Here is a 15,303-nt window from a genome sequence, read left to right on the forward strand (position 1 = left end):
CAGTTGCCCAGCGTTGCTGCAAGAGTTTTCCAGCCATGCCTTCTATTGTGCTATAGGAGATCCCCACACTAGGTTCAAGTCCTAGGTACACTCCATTACCAGCTTGGACCGCACCTCATCGGCCTCAATGGCCCTGATGGCTGCCTTACTGTCGGAGCAGATGACTGTTCTGTCACCCCTCTTCGGGTCGGATAGGAGAACCAGCCCGCCAGACAAGGATGGCATATACTTCAGCCTGAAAGACTGTAGTGTAACTGCCGAGAGCGATACTCTGTGACAAGCGTCTGGAGCTGGCAAAAATGCCGGCTCCCGCGCGTACTGCTACCAACGATCCATCTGTGTACCAGACGTCGCTATTCCGGAGGAATTCCGGTCCGTAAACGGCCCCCCACTCCTCTCTGTCAGGAACTATGACTTTGAAGAGATTTGAGGGCACGAGCTTGGAGATCTGACACTGGTCTGTGGCTCAGCCCCATATCCGGCCGTGTCCAAATGAGCAGGCTTGTAGTTGGCCGCCCACGCGCAGCCTGTAAGCTGCGCGCGTGGCCTCCATTCTCACTCACAGTTCTAGAGGCCTGAGGTTTAACATCACCTCCAGGTTCCTAGAAGGAGTGGTCCTCATTGCCCCTGTCACCGCCAGGCACGCCGCTCTTTGTACTTTGTCCAGTTAAGCGGTTGCTGAACTTTGCTCTACACAGGGCCACCACACTATGGCCCCGTAGGTAATTATGGGCCTGACTGCGGTGCAGTAGAGCCAGTAGAGCACCCTGGGATTTAGACCCCAGGTGCCACCAACAGCCCTCTTGCAGGTTCATGGTATATTCATGGCCTTCTTGCCCCTGGAAGAAAGATGATCGCGCCATGATAGTTTGGTATCTAGGTGTATACATAGATATTTTACCGTGAGGTGGTATTCAAGATTCGTCCTTAACAGGACAACCATGGGTTTTGTGTCAAGGTTCCGCTTCTTGCTGAATAGCATAAGCTGGGCCTTGTTTGGATTGATACTCAGTCCTGCCAAACGGCACCATTCATCTACCATCCGCATTGCCCTTGCCACGGGACCTGCAGACTGTTTCTGGCGCCCCTGCACAGGACGACCAGATCGTCGGCGTAGTCCTGCGTCGTTCAATTTCCACAGGAGGCCGTCCACCACAAGGCTCCACAGCAGAGGAGAAAGAACTCCTCCCTGCGGGCAGCCCCGCGCAGCCACCAACGTATACCAAACGCCGTGGAGAGCGGCACAGACTCGCCTCCGTGATAGCATGAATCGAATCCACCCACAGAGGGAGAGTTTGAAGCCACGCTCCGCCAAAGCACTACAAATCACCTCAAAAGGAGTGTTGTCAAAAATCAGTCCTGCGAACAAGATGATGCAGGGTCGTCTCTTTTGAGTTGCACTGCTAATAAGCGTATTGCTTGGGTTAGGTTAGGCACTTGTACGAGCCTCTCCTTTATGTGGCGATCAATCAGCCTATCCAAGGTTTTAAGCAAAAAGCTTGTCAGACTGATCGGTCTAAATGATTTTGGGTCAGACCTGACCTTCTAGGTTTTGGGATAAACACAGCTCTAGCCTATCTCCAAAGAGAGGGAACGTAGCTCATAGCCAGACACGTCCTGAATGTCTTGATCAGGAGCGGAGCGAGCGTGTCCTTCCCATGTTGCAGCAGAGCAGGGTAGACGCCATTCTTGCCTGATGATTTAAATGAAGGAAATGTCTTTATGGACCATACCAATTTTTTATACGTCACCACTCTTTTGGCAGTATCGTAATCCATGGGTCCTGGCCTACGATACGCCTCCAAGTGGTCACCATTTGTTGTGGAGTCGGGAAAGTGCGATTAAAGGGAATTTGTTAGAACATTTTCATTTTATTTAATAATTAGGATGTTTTTGATGAAGTCGTACAAAAAATAGTGTAAGCATCACGAACTGTAATAGCTTTACTGATCTCAGACAAAACTTTGCCATAGAACAGTAAAGCTTACTTACTGTTGTTGATACTTAATATACTATTAAGTACTTCACATACCGGGGTAACAGTATTACTCAGTCGTCTTCACAATAAATTTATTAGGTCTTAAACGTCTCTAAAAACTGCCACTGGGGCATTTTTTAGAGACGACTATTGTGGAGACCACTGAGTGTTACTGTTACCCCTGTATTTGTACAGCTCCACTGAGTGAAAATGAACTACTACTTCAATCTATTAAGTACCTACTTGTTTATTGCGATTACATATGAATACATATTAACGCGTGCTTAAGTGATAACGTCTCGACGTCTGGCGAATCAACAACACAGATAGCGCGGATCGATAAGTTCCAGACACACATGTCTGTACCCAGGAACAATTGTACCTGTTTATACCTAAAATAACACAAGACAAATACATACCAGGTGTCCAAGAGCACCCTGGACATAGGAGATTAACATGGGAAAATGGTTTTGATTTTTTTGCGCCTGTACGGTTCATTTAATGGAAAAACGCTTTAGATAAAAGTTGTAGAGCACATTTTCGGCTATCAACTTCTAATTTTTTCAATACCGTAGATTTGACCATTAAGACGAAAAACGGATCTAAAATTCGGAAATTTTAAATCTCCCGCCAAGCGGTCGTTAAGGAAAGTTTATATCCGGTCGTGCTACCAACCTTTCAAAATCATAACAAATCGTTGTCAGTCATTCTGAAATCAAAACATTCAAAACAAGTTTATTTAGTAATAATTTTGAATTACTACCCACATACTGCGAAGAAAATACAAATAAATTATGATAAAAAGACTTTATCAGGAGCCACAGTCCCAAAATCTGGTAAGTTGCGTTCATAACCTCATTCAATGTCTCTACTAAACTTATTTACTTTGTAGCAAAATTCTTTAAGAAAACACTGGTTTTGCTTGCAAATATTTAATGAGGATGACCGAATCACCTATCTCAAGCCTCTTCATAACACTACCAAACGATTTAAAGTGATAAAAACAATGGACTAGGAAGGCCTGCAGATGTTTGAAGAAAAGTTGCTTTACTATACAGGGACCACAAAAGAGGGTAAATACTTCCCTCAAAAGTGATGCAATTTAGTGACCTATGTGACTGATAGTTTTATTGTATCCTTCTGTTTTGTAGTGTTATCAACACACCATAGTGTTTAAGTGGTTTTACATTGTATGATGTTAATAAAAAGGCATTTTTTATAACTGATTGTCAATGTTTTTTCCCATCTCTACAGGGTAAGGTAAGTACTGATATTTAATTAGCTCCATTAGTTAACTTGAACATCATTCACCTACAAGGATACTTGTAAAATGTCTACTAACCAAAAATAGTTTATTTGCAAGTAATGTGTAACTCGAGTTCACATTTGATTAGTAAAGGTATGTCCTGTGAAATGGTGTATTGAATTAGAAGCAAATTGTTTCTCTTTAGAGACTTTCAATCACTACATTTCACCTACCTTTGCTAATTTGGAACTCCACTATCAGGTTAGTAAGACAAAGTTGTTTTTAGCATAGCTTGTATGGTGACAGGTTCACCCACTCACACTCAATCTGTGGAACAATCACTGTTTATGTGGTAAGACCAGTTTTCTTTGCTCCCTATTGTACCTAAGCTTTTCACTTGAAGAAAATGTATACTGTACCTTGAACTGTGAATAAATAATTAATACAAACGTTCAGTGTACAAAGTTTTATTTGGAACAATTGAGTGTGTGGAAAAAAGAACATAATTATAATGTTAATACCTAAACCTAGAATAGAACAGCTCATGTAGATAGCTCAATTAAAAAGTTGGTTTTTCGACAATACCTACCCATATACAAAAAGTTTTGTCACCTGACTGATAATTTGACTGTGTAAGTCCATATTCTCTTCTTAGAAGGGGTTTCTCAGAGGTTTTATAGCCAGTTTAAGATTATTCACATTTCACATGCACATCAAATTTTGAGATTTAAGTCAGATATCAACACTGAATCATTTTAAATTTAGTTGCAACACTGGTGAAGATCCTCGCTGATGATAGTCCATGAAGTTAAGCACATTGAAACTAAATCACATCACTTTTGAAGGAAGTATTTGGCCCCTTTGTTGTTGTCTCTGTACAGTAGGAAACTTATCTTCAAAGATCTTCATTGTCCACTGTTTTCATCACTTTAAATCGTTTGGTAGTGTTATGAAGAGGCTTGAGATAGGTGATTCGGTCATCCTCATTAAATATTTGCAAGGAAAACCAGTGTTTTCTTTAAGAATTTTGCTACAAAGTAAATAAGTTTAGTAGAGACATTGAATGAGGTTATGAATGCAACTTACCAGATTTTTGGGCTGTGGCTACTGATAAAGTGTTTTTATCACGATTTGATTGTATTTTCTTCGCATTATGTGGGTAGTAACTCAAAATTATTACTAAATAAACTTGTTTTGAATGTTTTGATTACAGAATGACTGACAACGATTTGTTATGATTTTGAAAGGTTGGTAACACGACCGGATATAAACTTTCCTTAACGACCGCTTGGCGGGAGATTTAAAATTTCCGAATTTTAGACCCGTTTTTCGTCTTAATGGTCAAATCTACGGTATTGAAAAAATTACAAGTTGATAGACGAAAATGTGCACTACAACTTTTATCTAAAACGTTTTTCCATCAAATGAACCGTACAGGCGCAAAAAAATCAAAACCGTTTTCCCATGTTAATCTCCTATGTCCAGGGTGCTCTTGGACACCTGGTATAACAGTGGACACGTACCGCACGTGCATTTATGTCCCTTTTGAGTTTAGGGACAGCTAAGATAAGTTTAGTTTATACTGTTATTTTGCACCTGATGATCTGTCACATTCAAACCTTAACTTGGCTTAAGTTGTACTTAAAATTGACTTGGAAATGTTAGGGAATCAGGCATTTGAAAATACTATTAATGATAATGAATGAAGATGATTACGTTGAGAGGTGGTAAACCTATGGTTCATTTTTTTTTCCCGTGGCGGTTACGTTATCAAGTGCTCCGCCATATTGAAATTTACGCACGTTGTTGAAATTTACGCACGTACAAGCTAGGCTATCCATCTTTTTAATCACCTGTTTGGACGGTGCCGTATTGACAAATTCCTCCTTTAAACCTCACAATATGTATCTTTCATTAAGCAATTATAAGTGAAAATGAGAAAACTATATTGCTTTGAAAAAAAATATTCTAAGAATCTCACATTTGCATGCAATAAATGCTTTTTTTTTCGAAATCTGTATAATTCATCGGTCCGTTTATTACTGCAACAAACAATACACCAGGTTTACATCTGCTCGTGGAAGATGTGGCAACATAGGGCACAGTCCCAACTGACAGTCGGCTAAACATTCTAAACAACATTTTGAGGTTAGGAATTTTAAAAAGTTGAAAAACACCAAAAACTACAAACAGAAAAAATAAAAACTTAATTTAGAGTTGTTTAAGTTTATTAATTAGTGTTGTTATTGCGAGACCTTCGTAGAATTTAAGATTTTTCTTCACCAAACTGGAAAACTTGCAACATTTGGTGGTAAACAAAGGCGGAAAGTTCCAATCAAACTTTCACTTGGGAACAACAACCACATTCAATTTAAATTATCTGGAAAGAACATCACAGATAGGTGCATTCAAACGAGTCATTAACAGCCCAATACCAACGTTTCAAGAATTATTCCATAAAATTTGCAAGAAAGGAAAGGCAATGTGTGTATCCTGGGGACTATTAAATCCTAAAGTAGTGTTTTAACTTATAACAGAATTGTTGGTGTTTTAAGAACTTGCTTCTTGGTTTTGTGATATCCTAGATTGCTTATTTATTTCCTTTTGTAAATTTACCCAGCATTAAATACATATCAATTTGGTTTTGTTGTGTGATTTATTTAACATGTTTTTTCAATTTCAGTTCAATTTATTGTAAGAGCAGGTAGGTACCTCAGTTAAAGAAATTATCTAATTTTATGATTGTTTATGAAGAAAACTAGACTTCTTAGATAAAAAAGAGACTTGAGTGTACTTTTTAAAGATTTTATTTGTATATTTCATATGTGTAAACAATATAATTAAAATAGTAATTTAACCTACTATCTGATGTAAAAGTATTTAAGTAGCACCATCTGTTTCTAGCCCTATAGTCAGAGAAGATACGGCAAAATTTATAAGGGCTAATTCTGCAAAATAATGGCATTTGATCAAATTTATGTATTAAGTAACTTGTATCTTTCTAATATTACCTGAAACTTATTGGAAATTTGTTTTTTCAACACTCTGCATATGGATTTTGACAACACCATTATAACCATTGCTTCAAACACCTTTGTTTGAAAAAAACAAATTTGGACCCTTTCAAAGCATGATAAGCAAACTCCAGATTAGGCAAATAAAGGTACCTGAAACATAAGCTATTTAGTATTAGCAGCTCATTAATACCTCTACCAGAGTTCTTTTTATAATATTAGGTAAATCACCTTGTCAGCTTCTGCTACATACACCTTTACTCTATATCCATGTTTCTTCGAGAACCACTGGCTTGAATAAACTTGGTTTTTGTAGTGTTCTTGTAAAAACTCTTCTTGGGAGTAAGTAAATATATGGGCTGTTTCATTATGACAGTGTTTTCTATTAGAAAAGGCATCCTTTTCAGTTCCACAAACTCTAGTTCCTTCAGAATGTTTCACTGGGCCCCTTGATAGTTGTAAAGTGTATTAAGAAGGTGGCATTTTCAAAACTGACTACCGAAACACACACACATTATCTAGTCTCACACGTAGTATCGCATTTGAATCGAAATACTCGTTAAAATATTGAGAAATTTACATCAAAAATAAAAAATGTCTCTTTGTTTACTTTCTGCCAACAATGGCGGCCGATTTTCCGAGCCTTGTCGTCCTGATTCATTGCCGACGTGACTAGATGACGTCAAAATTCTATTGCGCTCGGAACGCATGTAATAGACAAGAAAGGCAAATGATGACGTAACCGCCACGGGAAAAAAATGGACCATACCTGTTGTGTGTGAATTTTTTGATTTATGTGTCATTCGAAAGAAATTTTAATGATTGACGCTTTTGACCCCCTGAAGAAACTGTGATATGGTGTTATTTCCAGCCATAACCTCAATGAGCTCTTTGAAAATATCAATATCACGTGGAGGAAAAGTGGCTAATAAAACAGATACGACTGTACCCTGTTAGTTGTCTATAAGCTATGACGTAATTAAATGTTATTTGGACCATTCTACTGTAGCTATTCATAAAATTTACTTATACTTAATTTATGAAATTTGGAAACTTTAGTACTTAACAAATTCTCCTATTTCTTTGGATTTCTCAAATGTGTGAATCTTAACTTTTTTTATTCCAGTGTTTTACTGTCAATGTCGGTGCAGATATGCAATACGTGTTTGCTGTATAGTCTGTAAAAATAATAGTCTGTGTCTAGACTACTACTTATACACCTGTCCTAAAACTCAGACATAAACATAAATGTTCAAAGTGTTTACGTTACAACACAATAATCTGAATGCATTTGTTAAAGTTTTTAATGATATGTTTTTGAATTCTAATATTCCACTTGGTATTTATTTACTCTTGAGTAATTCAGAAAATTTGTTTACTAAAAATAGTTGAGTACCTACCTGCTTTGATCCTGTATGATTTGATAAGAGATCGTTCCCTATATATTAATAGCAATGTTCTACTTAAAAAATCCACAGTTAACCATTTAAGTTAGACTTATTATTAATTAATAATCACCAACGAAAATAGCGATGGTGACTGCTCAAAAATATATTCTTGTCAAACGTAGTGAAGGACTTCCAAAAGAATCCGATTTCCAAGTCGTAACAGAGGAATTGCCGCCACTTGGGAAGAATGGTAAGCGGGGATTTTACTACACAGGGTGTTTATGAAATGTATGGTGCTAAAATAATATCGGTTATCCAACAATAAGGCCACCAGTTTGCTTTATAGTAATGTCAGCTAATCAGTCTTTTTTCGAAACAGATCACCATGATAGTGAACAGCAGTTTAATCGTCATGATTCATATGTCGTTTATTTATATTTCTTGAAAATAGTGCAGAAAAAGTCAAGAAAGAATTTTTCTTCAAGTCAAGAAAGGAATAATTTTGTTATAAGGGGGACCAGTGGTATCCAGCATTTTTTCCTTTAAAATATCCAGACTAATATTGCAGGAAAAAAATTATTTCACTGGTAAAACTATAAATAACTGTTAACAAAACTATTTTGTAAAAGTTACTAATCGTAGGATTATTGAAAAATCTTATAGGCTGTTTTTGAGATATTAATTGGTTTTTTAGTACAATTTAAATTTTTATCTTGAAAATGAGTCGTTTTTTGACATTAACCACATTATTATACAAAGTGGCCTTATTTTTGTTGGTTTATTACCCATATTTTGGTGCCACATTCCAAAGGTGTGACACCCTGTATTTATTTTATTACCCAACACTAATTTTATCCTTTTAGAATACCTCGTTGAAGCAGTTTACATTAGTGTAGACCCTTACATGAGAGCACTAATGAGTTATTTGCCTTTAAAAAGTACTATGCCTGCAGGACAAGTTGCAAGGTATTTCAATGTTTTCAAAGTGTAATGTCTTTACAATTTTTTTTGTTCACAAACAGGATAATCGAAAGCAACAATCCAAACTATCCAGTTGGAACATATGTGGTTGGTGAATTTGGATGGACGACTCATGCTATTCCGAAAGATGGCGCCGAAAATCATTTCACACTGGGTTATCCTATAACGATTTTACCAGATCTAGAAGATTTGCCATTGTCTTTGGGTGTCGGTTATTTGGGAATGCCTGGGTGAGTTCTAGGCAAATTATAAGAATTGTATGAAAGCAAGTTTATGGCCTATTTACAGTGGTTTCACATTTGGTTTGTCGATTTAACTTTTTCCACATAATAACAAAATTACACTTAATTGGCTTGTGGATACAAGTATAGAAAATTTCAAAATCATCCAAAAAAAATCAGCGGCAAAAATAGAAATCATATTTATTCTGTCTGGAAATTGCATTTATATTATTAATAATAATAATAACAAATTATTAGTAATTGGCAACATAGCGTTTTTGATTGGCCAGTTTAGTGCAAAATTAGTGTAAATGTTGCCTGCTTTATAAAATGTTATTGAAACAGTAAAGTACTAAGGGAATGACACGCAGTCGTCTCCACAATACTTGTAATTATTGTGAGTTGTGAGTATTGTGGAGACAACTGCGTGTCATTCCCTTCCTTTTGTACTTGTACAACTCCACTGAAAGAATATGGACTACGACTTCTTTTTTAAAATAGAAATACTGCTTACTTTGGATTCCTGGACATTTGCAAGCCCAATCCAGGTGAAACGGTAGTAATAACTGCAGCTTCTGGGGCAGTTGGCAGTCATGTAGGACAGTTAGCTAAGATGAAAGGTACTTAAAAAGTGTAACGTCAAAATGCACTTTCCGTAAAAAACTTTTTTCTAGGTTGTAAAGTAATTGGCATCACTGGTACCGATGCAAAAGCTAAATGGTTAACCAATTATTTTGGATTTGATCATACTATAAACTACAAAACCCAAAACGTAGGGGAGGTATTGAAGAAATTAGCTCCTGAAGGTGTAGACATATTTTTCGACAATGTAAGTTGTCAGTTCCGACTTGAATTAATAAACTAATCTATTTAAATGACAGGTCGGTGGGGAGCTTAGCAGCACAATAATATACCAAATGAATGAAGAAGGTCGCGTGGTAGCTTGCGGAACCATTTCCAGTTACAATGAAAAAGAGCAACCTAAAGGTAATTCTTCGAAACCAATAAGGTCTTCACTTATTTGAAATTTTAAATGTAGTTACTTCGACGCATTTTCCTGTTATAACGAGACGCTTAAGTATCAACGGCCTTTTTGTCACCAGCTATAGGAATAGATGGATGGAGGGCGTAGAACAAAACTTGAAATGGATAAAAGAAGGAAAACTTAAATATAAGGAAGCTGTTACTGAAGGATTCGAAAATATGGTCAAAGCATTTACTAGTATATTTGAAGATGAAAAACTTGGTAAAGCTGTTGTTCAAATAAAATAAATTTGAATGAAGTTGGTGTTAACTATTACATACTTCTTTCTTGAAGATGGCAACAAAACACCTCACTGTCACACAATTATTTTGTAAGGACCTTTTGCTGGATTTCCCTTGTTTTCTTATCACTAACTTTTTTCCAAAACGTGACATTATTTTATGTTACATGATGGGTTTTACTGTCGATAATACAGGAACTCAGTAACCACTTTATTTAACAAAAGAACATAAGAAAATACATAGAACTAGAATACAACTGACTTTTCACTTGACAACCACTCACCCTTTCACCTCCCTGATACCCTGATCGACCTGGACCCACATTCTCTCTCCTGTTGTCCTGTTGAAGTTGCCTTCTTTCAGGTATATGGTCAGATTCCTGTCATCTGTCGATAGTATATTAAAATGTGCCGCAAGTTGGTTGTATCGATATCAAGGTAGGAGATTCAAGCATTGCTTGAGATGTATTCTGTCTGGTTCGTGATGTTTTGCATTTCATTGGCTGAGCTTTCACCATATTGAAGGTCTACAGAATTATTATCACAAACATCCAAATCCTGTAGTGTAGGAATATCGTCCAAATCGAATAAAGAAGTAACATTTGCCCGCCGTTTCCAGATCTGATTGTAGTGACGCCGGTGTATCTGATTCCCGAGTTGAACTTTGGCTATGGCGTTTTCAGTCAGCTTGATGATGGTGCCATTTACGCGGTTTCCGTTTCAAAGCTCCACTACTACTTCCTCCCCCATATCAAAGTTCCGGTGACGGGCTCCGTGATGGGCGTCGAATTGAGCTATCATCTCGAGTTGGTTTGTATTGAAATTTGTGTCCAGTACTAAACGGGGCTTGAATAAATGAAGCGTCGTTTGAGTTTCGCGTCCGAAGAAAACTTTTGCTGAAATTAGGTTGTCCAATTCTCAATGTGGTGTATAAGCTACATTGAAGCTATACAACCTTATCCAGACTGTTAGGCATGGGATCGAGAGCTTTTTTGATTGTCTGAACTATCTTTTCTGCAAGTCCGTTGCACTGAGGCATCCTGGATGGAAATCGAAGATGGATAATATTAAATTCCGAACAAAGTTGGGCAAACTCTGAAGAAATGAATTGATCTGTTGTCCGAAACAAAAGTATCCGTTGCACCAAAGTGTACCTCCGGCGGTCGCTGGGTTTATCTTTGCTGCATCTATGTACCAGCTGTAACTGTCAGCAATAACAAGGAAAGACTTTTCTTTCATTGGTTCACCAAAGTCTAGGTGAATGCCCCACTAAGGCTTTTGAGCGTCAGGCCATGAGTTAAGGGATTCCTTGACCGGTTTCGCTTCGGTGTGAGCACATTGGTGACACGTCTTAACCTTACGTTCAAGGTCGTCACAAAATGTTAGTCAGAAGAAATGGTGACCAGCCAAGTTCTTCATACGACGAATTCCTGGATGGCCTTGGTGAAGTTGCACTAAGTTTAAGGTGATTCGCGCATTCTCTAAGTTTAAGGTGAATCACAACACGATCTTCACACATAATAATACCATCGTTGATGGAGAATTAATCGGAACGCCTGACGTAGAGTAGTAAGGTTTTGTCTTCAGTCTGACAAACCATTTTTTCGAATTTAGTTGAACACCTTATTTGAATTCTTATCTCGCTGCGTTTCCTCCCTCATAAGCTTCCTGGCAAAAGGTGAACCTAATGCTTCCATCGTGATGTCCGTGAGTTTCTGATCGACTTGTACTTGCGATGACTGCATCCATTTCCGGATCATGTGAGTCTTATTAACTCAGATCATCAGAGACAGAGCATCAGCTTGACCAAACTCATCTGTCTTGACGTATTTTATGATGACTTGACAATTGTAGCCAATGAGGCGGATGGCCCATCTGCGAAGACGAGCTGCAGTTCTTTCGCTGAGTCCTTTTGTTGTCTTTTGTTGTCTTAAGGACTTAAACAGTGCAAGCAGAGGAGGGTGATCCGTCTGCAAAATAAAATGTCATCCCCAGATGTATTTGTGAAATCGTTCCACAGCTATGATAAGAGAGGAAGTTTCCTTCTCAATTTGACTGTAGTTTCTTTAAGAAGGAGATAGAGCCTTGCTCATATGGAACACAGCTTTCTCAGTGCCATCAGCATATCGTTGGAGAAGTGCCCCACCAATCCCGGACTGACAAGCATCAGCAGCTACGATGAGTTTTTGACGTGGATCGTAGAGAGCGAGAAAAACAGGTCCACAAAGAATGTCTTTGACAACATTGAAAGCTTCCTCTTCTTTCGACCTCCAATTGAACGGAACATTCTTCCGCAGTATACATTCCAACGGTCCCTTGACTCGATGTAGATGCTGAACAAACTTCCCATAGTAGTAAACAAGTTCTAGAAGGGCCAGGAACTTCCTTCTGATTCTTTAGGCGACGAAGATTGTTAATAACATCAATCCTTGCTGGGTCAGCCTGAAGACCATCTTTGCTGACGATTCCTAAGTACTTGACTTCAGGAACGTAGAATTTGCATTCCTCTATTTCCGAAACGGAAAACGGAATTCCCGAAACTTGTAAACGTCTTAGGACCTGGTGCAGCTTTTCATCATGACCTTGTTTATCAGAATCCATAACCAATATATCGTTGAAGTAGACTATCACCCTCCCTATACAGACCGGATAAACATGTTTCAATCGAATTCTGGAAGGTTGCTGGTGGGTGCTGTCTTCATACCGAAGACGAGACGGTTGTATTAAAACAACCTTCGATCGATGTTTATGGTCGTATAGACACGGGATGACTTGTCCAGCGGCAATTGATTGTACGAGTCTGAAAAATCGAGCTGACTGAAAACTTGTTTTCCACTAAAAAGAGACATATTCTCCTCCATGTGCGGAATAGGGTAATCATCAGGTACAAGTGCATCATTTAGACCTGTTGAATAGTCGGCGCACAATCGAATCTTCCCGTTAGCACCTCTAACTACGACGATTGGTGCTCTGATTATTCTACGGGAGTGAATGCACCGTTTGCCACAAGACGGTCCAACTCTGCCTTCAATGGTTCTTGAACGGCTAAAGTAACTGGTCTAGCACGACAATGGACCGGTAAAGTATCGGATTTAACCCGGAGAGTTACACACACGACATTTTCGTGCAGGTACCAATCGTCGGGCGTTGGATTACATTGAAATGGTGCAGCAGTTGATGAAGATCCTACCTGAATGTTGGTAATGTTGTCGGCATGTCCGCGACACAACTCTCTTCATATCGGCGGAATCACTTTCTTTGAGAATGATTGCACGGAATGGTTGATAAAATGTATCACTCATGGATGGAGCTGCAAGTAACAATTTGAACTTCTCCAGCGTCATTTTGTCAAATTCAAATAGACCTCTACGTAGATTGGCTTCATCCAGAACAGCGTCTATGCTCTTGTTTGTTGCCTTAAAGGTCAGAGCTTCATAACGTCGTTGGAAGAGCATTTTCGAGTCTGAGAATAAATCTAAGTTCTTCAACCAGGTTGTCACAAAACCAATTCAGATTAATCTTTTGGAGATAAGTGGCCACGTAGCTGGTTAAATTCGTGATCTCCCAATGCGTTAAGCACAAGTTCTGTTGGAGAGACAGTCGATTTAGCTTCTTTAATGGCGGATTGCACCGACGTAATTAAGGGTACCCTAAGGTTCAACTAGGCTATGTTGTGATTTGACTGTGACAGATCATGTGCAAAATGTCATAGTCAAATAAAGACCTAGTCTAGGGTGCCTTTAAAAAAGTTTATCCTTAAAATAGGCCTAGTTAGAACATAATTGAACAAAAAAAAAATGGGCTACTGAAAGCCAGTTCTATCTTTAAAAAAAAATGTCCCTATTTGCTCCTTATTTGTTTCAAAAACCATCATAAAACCTACTTCTTCTTTCTTGCGTTAATTTTTGCGACCTGGCTACACGAACTAATTGCAGAATACAGTGGAAAGGCAAAAGGTTTTCCTTTATTTTGAATATTTGAAGAACAAAACACAACCCGACACAAAACCAAACTTTCAAAGCCAATGTCAATTGCCAAAATTATCGACATTTTTGGGCACACCTTCAATTGCGACGTTGCTAGCCAATGGGTAAATCTGACAACGCAGAGTTTGAGCGGGCCGTCAAGTTTTACATGTTACAAGACCATCCATCGAAGTTTCACCCCCTGCTTTGACCTCCCTGATACCCTTAGTCGACCTGGACCCAACACAAAGGTTCCTTGAATCTTATTTGCTCCTAATGAAATGGAGGAAATAATCAGTTTGACACGGCTTTCATTGGTCGAACTAGAAAGATTGGAGACCGCTCCTGCCCGGCTAACTGTCGACCGATTGCCCTGCTTCCGGCACTGTCTAAGGTGCTGGAGAAACTGGTCCAGAAGCGGATGATGTCGTTTCTGGAGCGTCATGAGCTTCTCAGCCCATCTTAGTTTAGCTTCCGGCCAGCAATGGGCACGAATGATGCTATTTTTTCTTTTCTTCAGGATCTGTATGGTCGCATGAACTCCGGCGATATTTCGGCAGCGGTATTTTGCGACTTGTCGAAGGCGTTCGACTGCGTAGACCACTAGATCTTGCTTTGGAAGCTTGAAGCTTATGGCTTCAGAGCCGCTTCTTTGTTGTGGTTTCGCTCTTTCTTGTCCGGCCGGAGCCAGGCGATCTTCATCGGGGGCCATGGTTCTGGAGAGTTAATGTTAACTTAGGGTGTCCCTCAGGGCTCTGTTCTTGGATCTTTGCTATTCTTAATATACATCAATGATATTGTTTCGCTCTCTATTAACGGACAATTCGCTGATGACGCGTCCATTCTTTGGAGCGGCAAGAGCACCGATTCATTGACTGCCACTATTGATGGGGACCTCTCCATAATCAAACATTGGTGCAATTCCAACTTACTGTCATTAAATATCAGTAAGACCAAGATCCTACATTTTGGATGCTCATTGCAGGAGATTTTTGTTGAGGGTGTGCCAAATTAATTCTACGGATGTCTAAATGATGACTGCATACTACCAGATCTCGACTTGGACTGACTGACTGATGGATGCCTTTGGTCTTAGGTAGCCTCATAAAATTGGGACTAAACTTAGCCTAAATAACTTTATGACAGCAATGGTTGGTAACATAACGGACCTTAAATCTAATTCGTACTAAATCCTTAATTCTAACATATTATAGTTTGAGCGTGAACATTGACATCAGGTTTTGT

General features: G+C 38.8%; 1 protein-coding gene and 2 long non-coding RNA genes across 3 annotated transcripts; 2 read left to right on the forward strand and 1 right to left on the reverse strand.

Moving 5' to 3' along the window:
* Positions 1 to 2,740: 2,740 nt before the first annotated feature.
* LOC145727828 (uncharacterized) lies at positions 2,741 to 3,200 on the forward strand. Its single transcript, XR_014177932.1, has 2 exons — positions 2,741 to 2,814; positions 2,871 to 3,200. It is a non-coding gene; the product is annotated as an uncharacterized LOC145727828 (long non-coding RNA).
* A 477-nt stretch (positions 3,201 to 3,677) lies between these two features.
* On the reverse strand, positions 3,678 to 4,778 carry LOC145727827 (uncharacterized). The gene is made up of 2 exons (XR_014177931.1): positions 4,311 to 4,778; positions 3,678 to 4,254 (listed from the first exon to the last, which is right to left on the reverse strand). It is a non-coding gene; the product is annotated as an uncharacterized LOC145727827 (long non-coding RNA).
* Positions 4,779 to 7,641: 2,863 nt separating this feature from the next.
* LOC145727540 (prostaglandin reductase 1-like) lies at positions 7,642 to 10,105 on the forward strand. The gene is made up of 7 exons (XM_081977153.1): positions 7,642 to 7,876; positions 8,490 to 8,592; positions 8,649 to 8,837; positions 9,330 to 9,448; positions 9,503 to 9,657; positions 9,710 to 9,815; positions 9,868 to 10,105. The coding sequence occupies exons 1-7, from the start codon at positions 7,771 to 7,773 to the stop codon at positions 10,098 to 10,100; spliced, it is 1,011 nt and encodes a 336-aa protein (XP_081833279.1). The 5' UTR covers positions 7,642 to 7,770; the 3' UTR covers positions 10,101 to 10,105.
* Positions 10,106 to 15,303: the final 5,198 nt, after the last annotated feature.

Source organism: Ips typographus, linkage group LG4, assembly GCF_016097725.1.
Source record: "Ips typographus isolate SLU linkage group LG4, UJ_Ityp_2.0, whole genome shotgun sequence".
Classification (NCBI taxonomy): Eukaryota; Metazoa; Arthropoda; class Insecta; order Coleoptera; family Curculionidae; genus Ips; species Ips typographus.